The sequence below is a fragment of the Octodon degus genome, unplaced genomic scaffold (assembly GCF_000260255.1).
Source record: "Octodon degus isolate 3935 unplaced genomic scaffold, OctDeg1.0 scaffold00176, whole genome shotgun sequence".
NCBI classification, from domain to species: Eukaryota; Metazoa; Chordata; class Mammalia; order Rodentia; family Octodontidae; genus Octodon; species Octodon degus.
Genome location: NW_004524752.1, coordinates 4,079,624 through 4,098,838, shown reverse-complemented (window position 1 = coordinate 4,098,838; position 19,215 = coordinate 4,079,624). Strand labels below are relative to the sequence as shown.

General features: G+C 35.3%; 2 protein-coding genes across 3 annotated transcripts in view; one reads left to right on the top strand and one right to left on the bottom strand.

The window, feature by feature from the left end:
• Angptl1 (angiopoietin like 1) overlaps positions 1-16,802 on the bottom strand; it is a 20,636-nt gene extending 3,834 nt beyond the window's left edge. The window contains exons 1-4 of one of the 2 annotated variants that reach the window (XM_023703570.1): positions 16,479-16,802; positions 12,892-13,030; positions 10,782-11,630; positions 194-387 (exon numbers count right to left, since the gene is read on the bottom strand). In XM_023703570.1, coding sequence (XP_023559338.1) covers positions 194-387; positions 10,782-11,630; positions 12,892-12,922 — 1,074 coding nt within the window. In that variant the 5' untranslated portion in view covers positions 12,923-13,030; positions 16,479-16,802. The remainder of the gene's footprint in view (positions 1-193; positions 388-10,781; positions 11,631-12,891; positions 13,031-16,478) is intronic. The other variant, XM_004643449.2, reaches the window with a different exon arrangement.
• Ralgps2 (Ral GEF with PH domain and SH3 binding motif 2) overlaps positions 1-19,215 on the top strand; it is a 232,130-nt gene that overhangs the window by 142,027 nt on the left and 70,888 nt on the right. The window contains exons 12-13 of the mRNA XM_023703572.1: positions 2,001-2,060; positions 15,082-15,101. Coding sequence (XP_023559340.1) covers positions 2,001-2,060; positions 15,082-15,101 — 80 coding nt within the window. The remainder of the gene's footprint in view (positions 1-2,000; positions 2,061-15,081; positions 15,102-19,215) is intronic.

The following is a 19,215-nucleotide window of genomic DNA, read 5'->3' as shown; positions in this document are numbered from 1 at the left end:
CATCCAGACCAAAGGGACACATTTCAAAATATATCTTCACCTTGCTTTTTAACTTTAATTTTAAAGAAGTCTCTTTCAAAGAGATACTGAAAATTGTATCAATAGTTAATTCCATATCTTATTCATTGAATAGAAAGAATGGCCACTACTGCAAAAGTGTCTTTGTTCTCGTTCCCTAGTTCACTGATTTTACCTTGTAGTTTTCCCAGTTTCTGAAGAAGTTGACAGAGCCATCTGTTCTTTTCTGAATGACAGTCCAACCCCCAGGATCCAAACTGTTCTCACACCATAATTGTATTGGTCCATTGCTGTTTTCAGGTTTAATCATATAAATTCCACTGACTGAATGCCCAGCTTCCTTTGCATGCTGACAGTCTTTAAATGGTCCTGTAATTTAAATATTATTGATTACCAGGAAATATAATATTGCAAAAGAGATATTAAAATAGTTTTTAATCAAGATTCTTACCTTTATGTTTTTCTTTACAGCTACCACTTTTTATCTGTTGTGTATATAGTACTATAAAAGTTAAACTAAAAGAATTACTCCAGTCCCACTATTTGGAACATTAACTTGTTTCATTTTCCACTCTTCTCTGTCTTGTTTGTATATAAACAGTTTTATAGTTATAATCCTAAAACAAGTAGAAAATTGGATTATGTCTTTAATTTAACAAACATTTTCTATGGATCTATCATCTCCCTTCTAGAACTTTAGTAAATGTACATTAGTCCTTGACATTGACATAGCAATATTTATTAAATTTGTATTCTAATTTTTGTTGTTATAATTAATACTGTACAGAGTATCTTCACTCATATTGGCTTCTCTTTTTCTCATATTTACTTAAAATATGGGATTGTTATAGTGGACCAAGAACGTATCAGCACACTTACATATCTTTGTAGTATCCAGTTGATAGGTCCTAAAACTTGATTTCAGTGGAATATACTAGTCCCTTGAGATACTCAAGGAAAAGGAAATACCAAAGACAGTTAATTCTTAGAAATGCTAAATATTATTTCCTTTTCAGAATCTCACATTATATATTCTTATATTAAAGACTAAAAAGCCCTGAGATAAATCAGAGTTTCCACACTTATAATTTGAAATTTTTTTCTCTTTCTTTTTTTTGCCTTTTTTGAAACAGGGTCTCATTATGCAGTTCAGGCTGGCTTTGAGCTCACTTTGTATTGTAGCCCAAGCTGGTCTCAAACTTGTAATGATCCTCCTACCTCAGCCTCCTGAGTACTGGGATTACAGGCGTGCACCACTACACCAGGCCCAACATTTCTTAATGGCCCATAAAAGTACATTTCAGGAGTATTAACCTAAACACACACACACACACACACACACACACACACACACACCCCTTTCAGTACTGGGTATTGAACCCAGGGTCTTGCATAAACTAGGCAAGTGCTCTACCACTGCTGAATCAGCCCCCTGGCTCAGCATCTGAATGAATGTCTTTTAAAAGCATTGTACCAGATTATAACTGATAGTGGTTTTACCACATCTGTATGGTGACCCTATGATGGTTTATAGATGGTCCTATAGATAGAAGTGTTTTGTTGTTTGTTTTGTCTTTTTGAAACAGTTTCACTGTGTAGTTCAGGCTGGCTTTGAACTCACTGTGTAGCCCAGGATGGCCTCAAACTCATGGCAGTCCTGGTTGCCTCAGCCTCCCGAGTGTTAGGATTACAGGCATGCACCACCACTTGTAGCTTAGATACCCTATTTATAATCAACTGATAAGTTCTGATAACTTCTGGTTTTACTAAATATCCTGCAGTTTTATCCTTGACAGTGTTTTGAGCCTTTGCATGATAGCCAAATATAATGATTCAGAATTATCCTAAATATCAGAACAAAATATAAAAATTCCAGTTGTCAAATTTTGTTTTGCTAGTTTTTAAATTCTGAGATACATACTTTTTAGAAATCATGTGAAAACAATAAATTCATACAAGAATTTGTTTCATAAGAATAATAGAATTCCTGAAATTTTGAGAAATGTGCTATATATACTATATCTACAATATATACTGTCCCTGTTGGCCCTCATGAGGATAAAATTAATCTCATTAAATAAATATTTATACATCTGTAGTATTATAGCTGATCCTTAGAAAATGTGAGCTGATTGCTCCTTGAATGAGACCATATTTGGTTTTGTTCTCAGTTCATATCTCACTATTTTAACTCTTATTAAATCATCCGTAGTTATTTTAATTAATGTCTCAATCCTTTTCCCCATTTTAAATACAGAACATTGAAAACAAAAAGCAAGAGGACATTAGTTTATCTAGTCCATATTTTATTATGTTACATAAATACTTCAGTCAGCTTTTCAAAATTTATGCATTGTCCATAAGTACTACAGATTACTAGTTTAAAAAATGAGAAAATTGGAAAGCATTGTAGTTCTGTAGTTTCAGTATTGTTCATTTTTCTCTTCTGGTATTTCTTTATCTTTGCACTCATTGTCAAGGCCTCAGAGACAGCTATAATAACTGCTTTAAAATTCTTGATCTGCAAGGAGATTATGGGGCCAAAGAGGAAAGTGATAGATGGTTTAGAGTGTGCCTAAGGAGAGTCACACGGAGAGAAAACATTCTCTCAGGCTTTCACAGAGAGCACATTGGCCAAACAATGGCTGTGACTCATCCACATGGCTGATACTGACAAAGGATCTACAATCTGAGGTACAGGATCTCAGCATAAATCCTGAGCGGATTTCACTGATCTTATCATACCTAAAAGCTACAACTCTTGTTGCATAGGTCCTGCTTTACCTTGGTCTTAACCATCCAGCAGAAAAGTATAAAAACGAAGTATAAGAAGTAAGCCATGTTGTTATGTTGAGCTCTAGGGGACTCAGGTCAACCATTTCTGACACTGCCAGTCAAGTGTAAGACCCAATACTATTATGGCCTACTGAACTCTTTTAGAATATTTTGCTGAGTTAACACATCTATGATATTCAAGTAACGGAACTAAATAAAAAAGGGTATAGAGATCTATGTCCATTTTGTATTTGTGTATTCAAAATGGTTAGCATAGGTATATAGTTACATTCTCTTAATGAATAGAGGAATTTGTTCTAATAGTGTTTGTAAATAGGATATCATGTCTGCATCTTGTACAACAAATAACCACTAGGAAGAGAGTATGCAATGTGTTAATTATTGGAACTGTCCTAACAGTTTGGTTTGAAACTGTCTCACTGCTATTTGTTTCTCAATAAAATTATGGAAAATAAATACATAAATAAAAAGAAACATGAAGTACAAAAAAAATAAAATAAAATTCTTGATCTGCTATTCCTAACTTGTTGAGAAATTGTGTTGTTTTGTATAAGTCATAAATGGAGTTTTTGTTTTTTTTGGTTTTTTTTTTTTTTTTTTTTTTGGTCTACTGAGACTATGGGTTTTTGTTTTTGTATATTAAAATTGGAAGTTGTATTGATTCTATTTTTTATTATATTTTCAATGTTAACATAGTCCTGGTTAGATTCATCTTAAAGTTTTCAAAACTCTTAAAAAATAATCATCGATAACTGTTAGTTTCTGTCCCCTGTCATTCCTAATCTTGGATATAATCCTGATCTTAAAATAACATCTTAATATTTTTAAACTAATAAAATTAATATGACTAATTGAAGTATTTTTATGTATTTGGTATAGTCTCACTGCGCAGCTTGGACTCATGGTGATCCTCCTGTTTCAGCCTCCCCGGAGCTGGGATTACAGGTATACGCCACCACACCTGGTTTTGGTGGCCAGCTCAGTGCACCTGGGGCAGGGCCGTCACCACATGTGGTACCAGGGATCGAACCCAGGTCTTTGTTCTTGCCTACGTAGTCACTTAGACCATTGAGCCGTCTCCACAGCCGTAATTGAAGTTTTATGTATAAACATTTCTACTGCAGAGAAATAATGTATTGTAGAGAAATCTTATATTTTACAAATTCAGGCACAAAAAAACAGCAGCTGATTTTAGTTATTAGAAGACTTTATAATCAACATAACTTACGTGTAATATAAACCATTGATGAGTTTGAGGGGAAAAGCCAGCACGTCCTCCCTTACTGATATTATTCTCCTTTTTTTCCTCAATCATACATGAGCTAGCTTCACATTACAAACGTCAGAGAAAGGTGGAAATACTGTGTTTCAGAATGAAATTTATGAAACCTTAATTTCTTGTGTGAGGAAATGAAAGGAAAAGTGAAGAGTGACTTCTTAGTCCATACTTGGATTATCTTGTATAGTGTATGGTAATACATTTATTTGACAGCTCTTATCTTTTGTTCTGGAGTCATTTTGAGCCTACATAGGCCCTCGGATAATTTCAGGAGCTAAATGGTTCCTGGTAGGAGTGATTTCTGTAATTTCTTCAGTTTTGCATTATTTAATGGAGTTGTGCACATGGCAAATGGTAACATAAAAAAAACAGCTAGGATAACTGACTGAGAGACTGTTGGGGCAGAGGGTCTGAGCTAGAACACATGATTAACAGGTTGAGGCATAAAGGCAAGGAGGGTGGTTGGTTTTACAGAGCAGTTGCTGGTTTCTTAGGTCTGAAATATAAATGACACAGGATGATATTTAGAGCCCTTTGGGCAGACTGTGGCATCTACTTCAGTCATCTGTTTGACTACTTAGCTTTGAAAGTATAGTCATTGTGATTATTTCCAAAGTTAGATACAATTTTTTCGTAAGTTTTCACTTGTAGGGCAGTAAGGATATCTGAAGATCACTGTTCTTATTTAAAACTTGTTACTCTGTGCTCGCTTAGGCAGCACATATACTAAAACTTGTTGCTCTAGCTTTTGTACACATGAAAAGATTTTCTTGTAATGCATGTAAATCTTTCAGAAATTTGCACACTCTGATTGTCCTTTGTGTTGTCATCTTTGTAAATGTTTACTAGGTTCATTTGAGTAGTTTGTTTTTTTGATTTTTTTTTTTTTTTTTTTGTATTTGATTATAACAGGGTCTCACTGCACAGCTCGGACTCATAGTGATCCTCCTGCTCATAGTGATCCTCCTGTTTTCAGCCTCCCCAGCTCTGGGATTACAGATGTGCACTCCCCATGCCTGGACTCTGTGGCCAGCTCAGCCCTCCCTGGGGGCAGGGCTGGCACAATACGTGGTACTGGAGATCCAACCTCCGTCCCTGCGATTGTCTAGCAGGTGCTTTAGTCAGCGGAGCTACCTTGCCAGCCCCATTTGAGTAGTTCTGACAGTTTACATTTTACATATCAGTATATATTTATTTACTTATTTTTTATATCAGTATATATTTTTTCCATAATTTTATTGAGAAACAAATAGCAGTGAGACAGTTTCAAACCAAATTGGTAGGACAGTTTCAATAATTAACACATTGCATACATTCTTCCTAGTGGTTAATTGCTGTACAAGATGCGGACTTGATATCCTATTTACAAACACCATTAGAACAAACCCCTCTATTCATTAAGAGAATGTAACTATATATCTATCCTAACCACTTTGAATACACAGATACAAAATGCACATTCATCTGTATTCCCCTTTTTTGTTAAGTTCCATCATTTAAATATTGTAGGTGTGTAAACTCAACAAAATATTCTAAAAGAGTTCAGTAGTCCATAATAATATTGGGTCTTCTGCTTCACTGGCAATGTCAGAAATTGTTGACCTGAGTCCCCTACAGCTCAACATAACACCATGGCTTTACTTATACTTCGTTTTTTATACTTTTCTGCTGGATGATTAAGACCAAGGTAAAGTAGGACCTATGCAACAAGAATTGTAGCTTTTGGGTCTATATCAGTATATATTTAAAAGTTGAACTTTCATAAGGTTATTGATTTCCTACAAAATACTAGGAATGTCAAGGTTTTGAATGTAGACAAAATTCAGGTTAAGTATACCTTGCCCAAAATTCTTGGGACAATATTTCTAATTTTGGAGTTTTTGTATTTTGGAATATTTGGATAGGTTTTAAAGTTGTAATTTTCAGGGCCAGCAAGATAGCGCAGAAGACTAAGGGCCTGGGGCTGGAGAGATGGCTCAGTGGTCTAAGGCACCTACTTAGAACAAGCTTGGCAAAGCATCAGGGACCGCGGTTCAATCCCCCAGCACCACATGCCAGCCAGCCCCGCCCCCTGGTGGGCTGAGCTGGCCACACACACACACCACACTCTCTCTCTCTATCTCTCTCTCAAATAAATAAAAAAATAAAAAAAAAATTTTTTAAAAAAAAAAGAAGACTAAGGGCCTGCTTAGTTCCCTGCACCACATGCCACACCACCCCACATTTGGGTACCCTGAGCCAGCCACCAAGACCCAACGTGGTGGTGCACACCTGTAACCTCAGTGCTGGGGAGGCTGAAAATAGAAAGATTGCTATGAGTCCAAGCTGCATAGTGAGACCCTGTGCCAAATACATAAAAAAAATAGATACAAATAAAAAAATAAAGTTGCAACTTTCAACTGGACATGGTGGTACACACCTATAATCCTAGCATTTGGGAGGCTGAGATAGGTGGATCATTGCTGTGAGTTCAGGGCCAGCCAAGGTTACAAAGTGGAGTTCAAGGCCAGCCTGAACTGCAAAAGAGAGGGAGAAAAAGAGAGAGAGAGAGAGAGAGAGAGAGAGAGAGAGAGAGAGAGAGAGAGAGAGAGAGAAGGGAGATAGGGGACAGAGAGGGGAGAGGGGGGAGGAGAAGAAAGGGGGGGAGAGAGTGAAAGAGAGAAACTTTCCACAAGCACTCAGAATGTTTTAGGTTTGAGAGCATTTCAGGTTTTTTATTAAACTGTATTTCTTAATTTGTATTTGGCAGATGCCATTTGTTCCATGTGTATGTTTAAACTGCATGTTTAAGCTGTATGTTTAAACTGCAGTTAAACAAGGTCTTTTTATTTTGCATTACAAAAGAATTTATTTTTTATAAGTGATTAAGTCATATTCCTTTGCTTTTTTTGAAATATAATAAATATTCTACAGAAACCAATTGCACTTAAAAAGTTACTAATAGGAAGAATTACAGATAATTTCACAGCGTAAGTATTCCTTGATTATTTCTGTTAAGTAGCTTTTTGCTCATCTGAATTCAACTCAATAAACTGTCACAAAGCAGTTACACCTGATTTTGGCCCTTCCACTAGTCACAACCATCTCTTCAGAGGTAACCACTTCCTGACTTCTTTCAGTATAGATGGGTTTGCCTGCGATTCTACAATGTAAAACAACCCATCACAAAAAAGCATATTTTAAATGTCTAATGACTGTTTTTCAAGCTTAAGTTTTTAAGCCTCCATTTTATCTAACATGGCAAAGCACATAACTGGAAATACATTTTTTAAGATATAAAAATTTATGATTATCAGACTAAGCCATACACTGCAGTTTCACGTGTGTCATCTCATCCAGTTCTCTGCCAGAAAATATTCTTTCTGTGTCAGCTGGGCCTTGGAAAAGTCTGGCCAGAACCCAAGTTTCCTGGTATTTAGATTTGTGTGCTTAACGCTGTGGAAGAACTTTGTCAGCTCCACTCATACAAAGAATGAACTTATTTTTATAAATATACTACTTGCAGAAATTAATGTTTTCTCTTATAAAATACCCACAGAGCAAACTTTTCTGCAAGAAAATAATGTTTTCTCTTATAAAATACCCACAGAGCAAAACTTTTAGTTAGTGAACTCATCATTCACACCCTCCCCCAAACCCAGCCATTTAGTGCTCTCATTAGTTTACTGGTGTGATAGTTCTTATGGTATAGCTATTTATTCCCTTGAATTTAAGCAATCACTTTTATAGAATAAGGAAGAAATGTTTAAAGCAATAAATAATGAACAAAATAAAAATTTACCCAAATGTAATTTTTACATTAAAGATTGGTTAATTGTGGATATATAATAGTTTCATTAATGGGGACTTTTGACTCTAGTACGCAGTTTAATTCTTTAATGTTTTCTTGTACTAAACCTTATACAATAAAATTTTAGAACTGATTTTTTTGTGTGGGGGGGGTCACTGGGGATCGAACTCATGACTTTGCACTTGTCAGGCAGGTGCTTTTGCCACTGAGCTATCTTCCCCAGCCCCAGAACTGATATTTCTAAATAGGCATTTTTTCGTACTTATATACGTATGTAAATATGTGACCATTGATAGCTGTTGAAGTTGGTGGTACCGTCTACCTGAGATTTAGGGTCCATATAAATTGCTCAGCAGCAGTTGTCTCCATATTTCTATAATTGTACAATATATTAGGTTAAAAATAGTTCAGAGCCAGGGATATAGCTCAGCAATGCATTGTCTGCCTGGCAAGCATGAGGGTTGTGAGTTCAATATCCTGTACCAACAAACAAGAAAAAATATTCTTACACCTCTGTTTGTTTATAAATTCCATATACAGACTTATTATTCTGATAAATTATGTACCTTAAAAGCTTATACAAAATAATTTTTAAGAGATACAAAAAATAAATTTTCTTTGTATATCCATTGGATCATTTTGTATGCATATTCCCTTTGAAAATCAAAGTTCTTGAAGATATTAGTAATTATCACATTTACCTACTTTTGTGTGTATTTGTGTGTGTGGTTTTGGGGATTGAACCCAGTTAAACAGGTACTGTATCCCCTTAGCTCCATCAAGTACCTAAATTAATAATACTCTGGCCTGTTCCTAGTGTTAAAACAATTATACCAAAAGAATCTAGGACATTATATTAAATATTTTCATGAAAGATTTTAGAATGACAACTTTAAGAAGCACTATAAAATGTTACCAAATTAGCTAACCTTATTTAGCTACTATTGATGAGATGCAGTATTCTTCTACCAGGAAAGAGTTTATTATAATGTAGTTAAGATGCATTTTAGTTAGATGTGTACATGAAAAGGTTACTGATAATTCAAAAGGAAATATATGAAATATGTATTAACTGAGAGGAAAGTATTCATGGAGAGTCATTTCAAGTTTGTGAGTGTGAAGGACTTCAAGGAATAATTTCAGTTTTATTCATTCATTCACTCATTCATTCGGTCTCAGCCTTAAACTTTAGACAAAAGTCATGGAAGATATTTAGGAGAATGTGTAGATTCCTTGCTTGGAACAGATTTTTTTTTTTTTTTTTTTAAGAAAACTAGTGGAAGTGAAGCTTAAAAGTGGGCTTGGGCCTTTGAAGAAGGGCATCACTCTTCTCTGGACTAAGCAAATTGGACTTTTATGTTTGAAGTTGGAAACTGTTGAGCAGAAGTGTGGGCGTGGCTAGTTTAAGAAGATGGCTTTGTTGGCAATGTAGAATATGTTTTGATGGAGGAAGGAATTGGACTTAGATCAGGTGGTTGTACAGTTCTTGACGACAATGAACATTTGAGTGCGAGGCACTGGTGAAGCACCCTTCAAGTGTAAACTGCATACAGTGATTAACTTTTATCTTCCTATTTCACAGATGAGGAAACTGAAACTCTGGGGTGGAGACGAGTCTCGGTAACTTAAGAAATCTCTGTCTTTGGCTACTGCCATGGATAATTTGATTTTAAGTTAATAGCTGTGTCTCTGAAAAGAAATGAGACACAGAAAAAATGCAGTTGACTTTGGGTATAAGGTAGATGGGAAGCATCAAGGATGAGTCCAGATAGTTCATAACTGAGTGATACCCTAAATTAAACATGTTAATATCATTTGACCTGTAATTTTTATTTATAGAAATCAATCCCAAGGGCCAGGGAGATAGCTCAATAGAATAAGTGCTTGTCTGGCAAGCACAAGGGCTTGAGTTCAATCCCCAGTTGCAAAAAAAAAAAAAAAAGCTGTAAAGATGTATGAGGCTTCTAAAGTAGAATATGTTGAAGAATTTTTTTTCAATGTAGAAAGAGAAAGATGCCAGTTAAAACACTAGAGAAATAAGAATCAGAATATTGTGGTTGGGTTTTTTTACCATCTAGAATCAGAATATAGTAATAATGAAGCCCAGAACAGTAGAAGTGAGTAGGAGGTGGACTTCACTGCAGTCAGCCAGCCACTTTGTGTAATAGCTTTCTTTTTGGTCTTTGTTTTGTGTTCTTGTTATTGATGTTTAAAGTTGTTTTATAGTCTACGTGCACTTTATGTCTTAAAAATTTTCACAAGTGAATGGATGTGGTTTACTTATCATTCTGAGGAAGCAATCAGCTTTGTAAAGGATGCCAGAGAGTGGCTTATGAGGCAGGGGGTGTGTGTAGACATACAAGAAAGGAGAATGACTTATGAGAAAATGAATTCAAGCATAAAATAAAGTATCAAAGATACTCTTTCACAAAGTTAGCAATGAATTGCTAAAATGAAACAGAAGGATTGTCTTTGTTTTCTGGGCATTTAGATCCAGGACTGATAAAGAATGGAGCAAAGGATGATGGTGAGAAGAGCAAGAGGGAAATAAAAGCAGCAGCCGGGACCTAGTAGGAGGCCAGTGAAACAATTACAGAGCAAGACTCAGTTGGTTAGAAGTGCATTGTGGGCTCATTCCTGAATCTCCTTGATAGTAACCTCAACTGTAAGAATTTGGGTGGAACACTGCTTTTTTCACAGAACATAATTTTTATAAACTCCTAGAAAGTGAGAGCTGAGAGAGAAGATATATTTAAGATCAATTCTTAAATAAAATATAGACCTTTTAATTTGTATGTATATCACCCAAATGAAGAATAAGTATTTATTATAACCCTTGTTGCGTAAATTATAAAAGTAATCCCATACTTCTGTTTTTACCAGTAAGAAATAACTCACCTTCATTGATGAAAGTCACTGGAGGTATCTTAAAAGGGCTTTTGGTGGGTGAGGTTGCTAGATCTGGTGGTGGTATTAAGTCTCTGGGATAACCTGTATCCCTCTGTATCTCATTACCTCCCAGCAGACCTGGAGTGTACTGATGACTGTTGGGAATGTGTTGTGGCACCACCTGGACTAGAGGGGGCGACACATGTGTGTCTTGTCGGGAAAATATCCTCAAGCACTGCTCTTCCAACAAAGTGATCATCACAGACTGGTTATTGACAAGATCAGTCAAGGAAGCGTATTTCACCTCTAATTCCCTGTACCTTGTTGCCATCTTCAGCATCTCTGTGGTAACATTGAGGATCTTATTTTCCAGCTGAGAAAGTTCAAGGGAATTATCCCTCTTACGGATAATCTCATGTAGTAGTTGCATATAGAGTTGAGTAACACGAGAGTTCATGTTACGGCTTTCCTTTCTCAGCAGCTTTACTTCGTTTACAATGTTTCCATCTACGTCCACCACCAATTGCAGGACATCTATCTCTCGCTTCTGTTTGGAAAGTGTGTCCTTCAGATTTTCAAGGTCCATCCTGGTGATCATATCTTTAATGGTACCTGCATCTTGCCCTTTGGTGTTGACACAGATGGGCCCTGTTATTTTTTGTTCAGGTACCAGGAATGTGTATGAGCATTTCTTTGCTTCCTCTTTACCATCTGTAGCACGAGGATATCTCCTCTGGGTTATTTTTTTTATTTTGAGCTGTCCTCCTCTGCAGTGTCCGGTGCCCATTACTAGGAAGAGTACCATACCTAGGGTCCAAACTAAAGCTTTCATTTTGAAATGAGGTTGTACAACGACGTCTTTGAAAAACAAATCAATGAAAAGAAAAAGTAAAAAAAAATCATATTAATCTATATTTAAAGTCAGTAGTATAGAAGAATATCAGAGGGAAAATGAATAATTCGTTGGTGTTAGAATTTGCTTTATTTTTTAAGATCTTAAGTTATAGTGATTTGAAATTTGTTTAAAGATTACAGTTCATAAAAAAAAAAGATTACAGTTCAAAGAGCACCTCTTTCACTTACCAACTTATTGTAAGTGCTTTTAGTTCCCAAGCATGTTGACTATGTTTTGCTCATTGCCTGCCATGTGCAAAGGCCCTGTATTAGGGACTGTTGGGATTTTTTAAAAACTCTAATAAGGTATCTTTCTTAACATTTAAAAAGCTCACTGCCTCTTAAGACTATGAAAATGGTACACAAAGTTCTCTAAGGTATTAATTAAAATATTGCCTAGCTAGTAATGTAATAACTAAATGACATTACTTGCCCATATCTTATTTTATATACTACAGTTTCAATTAAATTGGTCCTCTGTGATAAATGTCTTTCACCTGTCAAAGATATATTTTATATAAATTTAAAAATGTGCTTTACCATCATAAATTGCTTCTCTATTTTTTGTAATATCTGCTTTTGGGATTGGTAACTGGTTGAAGAATGATAGAATGATAGAATCAGGTCTAGAACTCAGGTTCCATGGTTCTCAATTAGTATTTATAGTAACAGCCTGTATGCCAAAACATGTGCTTGAAATGGCTCACGTTTTAAACAGCAAATGAGAAATAAGTGTTTTTTTATAGTTCAGTTCTTCAACAGAAACTAGTTTCAAGAGCCAAGACTGTTTCTCTTTTCTTTAGTTATTGCCCAAACTATAATACTACAATAAGGGGAAGGTAAGTTCACTGTATCAGGTCCACTAGCAAGCAGCTTTATTACAGCCCCTCTAACTCTTAAAAACTTGATTCTATCTGTTCTTTCGGGGTTTTGAGACAGTATCTCACAGCTTGTAGTTCACGCTGGCTTTGAATTTACTGTATAGCTCTGGCTGTCCTCTAACTGAGTGTTCCTCCTGCCTCAACCTCCTGAGTGTGCTTGATTACATGAGTGTGCTGCCACCTCTGGCTTATCTGTTGTTTTTAAATGATAGCAGTAGATACTCTCAGATTTTTACTTTCCACTTTTCTACATTAGTACTTAATTCTTCATTCGGAAAGTCAGGCCCTAAGTTATAGGTACCTATAATTAGTAATAACTATATTGCAGGAATAGTAGTCAATACCTGTTAGGTGCTTTTTCAGGGCCAGCAGCATTTTAAGCCCTTTTTATGTATTAAGTCGTTTACTTCTCATCACGGCTCTCTGAGACAGATTACCATGCTCCCCATTTTCAGATGAAGTTGGCATCCAGAAGTTTAGCACCTTGTCAAGAGTCACACAGCTTTTAAGAATTTGAAACCAGGCAGAAGCACCCAGAATCTGTGTTTTAAATTAACCACTACATTATATAATGCCATATTCTAAACTGTTTTTCCATCACAGCACTATAACAATCCCTTACACTTACGTAATGTTTAACACACATTAACTATTTGCATTCACAACATTATAAAGTAAGTGTGTATCATTTTACAATAAAATGAAGTCCTGGAGAAGCTAAAATACTCAAATAGGGCTCAAATTTTCTATTCCTACTTGTTTTAGGTCTGTGAATTCTATTTCTCCCAGTCTTGTCAGTCACAGAGGAGTCTTAGTGTATGTTTCTATATCTCTTCTCATTGTCCAGTTACTTAATGACTATAATCCTGAACCATTTTGTTAAAATTTGTTTGCATTATTTTTACATCCCTGCATTTTTGCTGTCATTTCTTTCCCGCGGTCAGGTTATGTTTATGCAGGCTCTCACTTGGTGCTTATGTAATCTATTACGATCTCTCACAAAAGCAAGTATCAGTGAAACATACACCCTTGAGCTGTAGTCGTGAAATCTGTTGCTTTTATTCCCCAAAAAGCACATCTTTGTGTTTTTGTTGTTTTCAAATGAGCAGTATATTCAATGTGGATAATGAAAATAAACCAAAGAATGGGTGGAGTTTAGAAAAATTATTCTTTCATTGAAGATATGGAGAAGAATGTATTTATACCAAAGCTTTCCGTTGCTGAAAATGAGAAGTTCACATGAATGAGTGCTTTTAACTTTTTATGTTTTAGTATTTTACCTTCTGACATTAGAAAATTTGGATTCTGAGGCCAGTGAGATAGCTCAGTGGCTAAACAGGGACCACAGTTCAATCCCCAGCACCACATGCTGCGCAGGCCCCTCCCCAGGGTGTGCTGAGCCAGCCACCAAGACTGCTGGGCGTGGTGGGCACTCCTGTAATCCCTGCTCTGGGGAGGCTGAAAACAGGAGGATCGCTGCAAGTTGGAACTGCCTAGTGAGACTCTGTACCGAATACATTTTTAAAAAAATGAAAATAAAAAAGAATCATCATTCTATTTTACAGACCTACTATATACAAGCATTGCCTATACTAAAAACTTACAAATGATTTCTTGTTATATTTCCAGATTCATAAAATTTAGAAGTGTCTTATTTTAAAAATCAAGGACAGTGAAAATAAAATACAAGCCCTCAACCTTCTGTGTAAACCCATTTTTCTGACATATTTAACAACTTGGTACTGAAGTCTACTTGTTTCAATAGCTAAGTCACAAAATTTTTTATTTATGTAATTCCTACTATTAAATCAACTACCAAAGCAAAAAAATTCCAAAAAAGTGTTATGAAACTTCTATTCTAAAAACTAGGATGTTATAGTTAATCCTGATTGGACAGTCTGCAATAATACCAACCAGGTGGAGATTTTTATAGAACAAGTAAGGACATATTACCTAGAATCTTCTATCAACATTGTCATTAGAGAACAAAGCCCCAAAAGGAAAAAAAGTCAATTCAAATTAAAATAAAAATACTGTATTTTTCTTTTGTATATTCTTGCCTTGGGCTGTTGTGGTTCCCATAAAATTAAGCATAAGATTTCACTTAGGATTTGAAGCAGGCAGCTAAAAGCTTGTTTTTCATTAATAGATAAATTCTCTTATTCCATCAAAAGTAAGACTCCATCGTCCCTTAAGGCAGAGCAAGGAGTCACATTTAGGTAGTGGACTGGTACATGAGAAAAGTACGGGCTTTAATTTACCATTCCATTTTCTAAAAATAGTCGTATTTTCCCACATATGTTCAGTTTTAAAAGTGAAAGATCTATAAATCTGTGTTACCTCGTAAAATTTTTCTGTGTATGTATATTCCAATTCTCCTAGATCCCAAGAAAATTATATACAGTGTACTATAGTTTAAATGTGTCTTGTTTGTGTTTAGAAAAGAAAAAATACATTCTCTGCATTTCTGGTCCATTTTATTCGCGCTATTTCTCTTCATAGCTGCCACGTTGCCAAATTAGAAGAAATAAGAGCCAGGACCTTGTTTCAGATGGTGAATCATGGAGGCATTTAATTAGCTGTGTCATGGCAGGGAAAGCAGCATGAGGCAATAAAGTTGCATTTTTGCAGCACTAAGGATGTGTTAAAGAACTTCTAGGCTGTGAAGTATGTGCTAGAAAAAGATTGGAGAACAATCTCATCCGTTGGGTTGATTTCAGAAAGGGATAGCTGATCTATGTGACTTGCATCTCATTAAATGGTTGCCTGAAACAACAAGGAACACTGAAGCTTAAAGAGGTCCTCTGCACTCTTCATAGCCAGCAACAATAGGCATGGCATGTACTCCAGGTCTAGTATTGCTTGAAATTCTATCAGAACCTCTTATAAAATATGTTTCACAGAGATCTTTCCACTGTTTGGAGTTTGCATCTTTAAGGAAAGGACATGAAAGCAAAGTTTTAAGAAAATCTCAGGTTTACCATTATTTACTTGATAAAATTCTTAATAGTGAAAATTAAAAGATCAGAGGACCCAAATCATAACAAACTTAAATATCCTTGGTGTTAAAGATTACTGTTAGTAACTACTAATTTATTTTTAGTAATTCTCATAATTAAAAAAATATTAGAATACTAAAAGATGTTTCTTATATATGGTGACCAAAATTATTTGTCTTAAAAATATTTTTGGTCTTTTGATCATTGTTCTTAAATGATTAAATCTTGAGTCATATTTTCTATTGTTAGGGCTGAACTACTTACCTGCTATTTATTGAGTCCTAATCTATAAGAAGGTTTAGTTTTTTTTTTATATTATCAACAATGTTGCTTTTTCAAGCAATGTCAGTCATAGCTGTTTTAATTTGCTATCCAAATTAAATTACTGTCACATGTAAATGTGAAAAGCTATTTAAAAATTTGAATTGTAGCAAGAAATACTATAGATTTATGTCTTTACAAGAATTGTACCTAATATACTTTGAGGTTTTGTTGAAAATAAATTTGGTTATTTTTACTTTGTTTTGTAGCCAAAGTTTGAGAAATCAAAAAATTTCTCATCAGCACACACTTTAGCTAATGAGAGAGACTAATCCTATTTCTAACTATTCTTTCATTTTTAATACCATAAATCTTATACATTTAATGTGTTACTAAAATTTATTTCGGGCATCACTAAAACATTTATTTTCAGAAAATCAGCTTCTATATATCAGTCTATAATTATCCACATAAAATGTTATTAAATAATGCATTAACCATTACAAAAATACATAATGACTAGTTTCTACATAAAGTTACAAAACAAAACCTTTTCCAGATGAGATAAATTGTAGTTTGTTCCAAAGTTAATAGATTTTGGAAGCTCAACTACAAATGTAAAATATTATGCATTTTGATCTATACATATTTTAATAAAAATATTAAAATACCTTTTGTATCTGTTGATAATATGAATCCAGAAACTTGCTGCACTTATTCTTGATGTTTTAAAAAATCAGTGTAGAAGTTTGTTCATCTACGATGTTAATGGCAGCTGCATTTTTGTTTGGGACGGTTGACTCCACGCTGTAAGGAAGAACTTCTTTTTCTTTTTATAATACTAATCGATTGAACTTGACAAGCCACCTATGTAAATTTAAGTAGCGTAGTGGAAGTTCTGGTCTGTGGGCTGTCTCTAATCCAGCAGAGAGAGCGCTGTGGCTTTGCTGTCTGCCACATGGAGAAGTGCAGTAACCAGCTGCAGCTGACACAGCCTGTATACACAGCACTCCTGAATCGTGATTCCCTCTCTCAGTAGACTCAAGTTCAGCCCACATTATTACGTCACCAGAAATTGCTGGAGACTGGGAAGGTGGGGGGAATCTGTTTAGGATTTCCTCTCTGTCGCTTTAAATAGGGATGGGGGTAGTGGGATCAGCAGGAGGTTGAATAGCTCCAAACAAGGGGAGATTGTGTACAGGTTGAAGGAAGGGCACCATCTGGAAACAGACTGTCAGTTCAGGCAATTAGAAAACATTTTAGTCTGCTAGCCAGAGAGCTTTTAAATTGAATGCTGAAAATAAGTACTCAACTTCACCTTAGAAGTAGTTACAAACTAGTAAGTTTGTTTTTTGTTAGCAAGAACAAGCGCTATACTTTGTTGGGCAGTAGCCTCTTCAGTGATGTTTTTTATAGCCTAGAAGTTTTGAACATTTTAAATTGCTACTTCAAAATATTTTAAGCTTATAAAAACTTGATTTTGTTATATATTACTACTTACAGTATATTGTTTAAAATAAAAGTGCTCTTATATAATTACCAAAAATAAGTGAAACTCTTTGAGAAACCTAATGCTTAATTTAATATTAAATTCTGATGGTATGCTGGACAGTAGCATGTGCTACAGAGTGAATCCTTTTGTCTAAATAAGGTCATTCTTGTTACTAGTTGATATGTTGCCATTTAAAAAGCAAATGTAACCATAAACTAAATAAAAAACAAGGGAATCCTGACTCTCTACAGTGTGAGCTCAGATAAATCGCTTCACCTTCTTCTGACCCAGTTTCTTGTGCTATGAAAATAGGAGACCAGAGAGGGAATTAATAAGGGACTGAATATTATGCCATTGTATTTGGTTAAATTAAGAAATGTTAATTCAGTAGCTGAGGGAACATAGATTTTGGCATTTTTAAGTAACTTGGCTTAGTACTTAGGTGGAAAGCAGTACAGCTGGGGTATGAACCTCACATAAAAGCATTAACCATATTTTTGCTTTGGATTAGCTACTGTTGAATACTGCTTCTAAAAACTTAAGTTTCTTTTTCCTCTTCATACCATGCGCTCGCTCCCTTTTTGCCATAGCTGGATTTATTTTTCTCCTCCTCATAGGCTCTATAGACCTAAATCCTTTAAGGTCTGGCCTTAATTTGTACCTCTTTCACAGAATTGTTTCTTTGAATTTGTGCATATACCAAGCATTACAAAACTAAAGGCTTTATAAAGGAAGATATTCAAAACAAGAATGAAGCCATTATATAAATAAGTCATACAGACTAGAAGAAAATGAAGATGTTGACAAACACGCTTGAAGGGATCAGCACCTTTTTGGCAATACCATATTTCGCCTTAAAGGATGAGACAGTGTTGGTAGATCTTCCCATTTTTTCAGGAAGAGAGTCCTTTAGACTTTTCCCTTTCTCCTTCCTGATTTTAAAAACATTGGGACAAGCAGACTACCAGTTTTATTATTATTATTTTTTATTTCTCCTTTGTGCATTTGATGCAATCTCACTATGCAGATAGGACTTGTAGTGGCCCTCCTGTTTTCAGCCTCCCCAGCACTGGGATTACAGGCATGGATCACCACACCCAGACTTTGTCACCAGCTCAGTGCACCCCAGGGCAGGGCTGGTGGGACATGCAGGACCGGGGATCGAACCTTAGGACTACCAGCTTTTAGCCTCTGATTTCTGTTATATATTATTTGATCATCCAGTAGTTTTGGTTTATTTATTAATAGTTCAATTTGTGTAAAATATGAGTAGTAAATTCCCTCCGGACTTTTTAATTTAAGCAGTCTTGAGCTTCTTAACTTGAACAATTAATATGATCACTAAGCAAATAGGAAATTAGAATGGCAGGTATTTAGGAACAAATAATATGTTTGCATAATAAAATTGAAATTGAAAGTTAAAAGCTCACTTCTGTTCAGAGTCCTGAAAAGTCACCAGCATTTAGTAGTAGCTGAAGCTACAGAACTAAGATACTATAAAACATTGAGAAGTAAGAAATTTTAATTATAGACCATAGAGAATGCCAACATCCAAGAAATGGGGAAAGAGAAAACTCAAGGAGGAAAGGCTAGAAATGATCGAGCAGAAAGAGGTTAAAAAAAAAAAGCCAGTAGCTATAATGCTGCAGAGAAGTTACATATGCTGGTACATAACTATAATCTCAGCACTGTGGGAAGCTGAGGCAGGAGGATTGAAAGTTCAGGCTTGGCCAGGGCAATTTAGTGACAATGATGCTCTGTCTCAGAATTTTAAAGAAGCGCTGGAGATGTAACTCTGTGAACCCCATAGGTTTAATCAGCATTCACACCAAAAGTCATGCAAAGAAATTAGATAGAAGTGGGAGAAAAGAGAAAATAATTTGATAGTGAGACAGTCAATAATGTCTTTTTTTTTT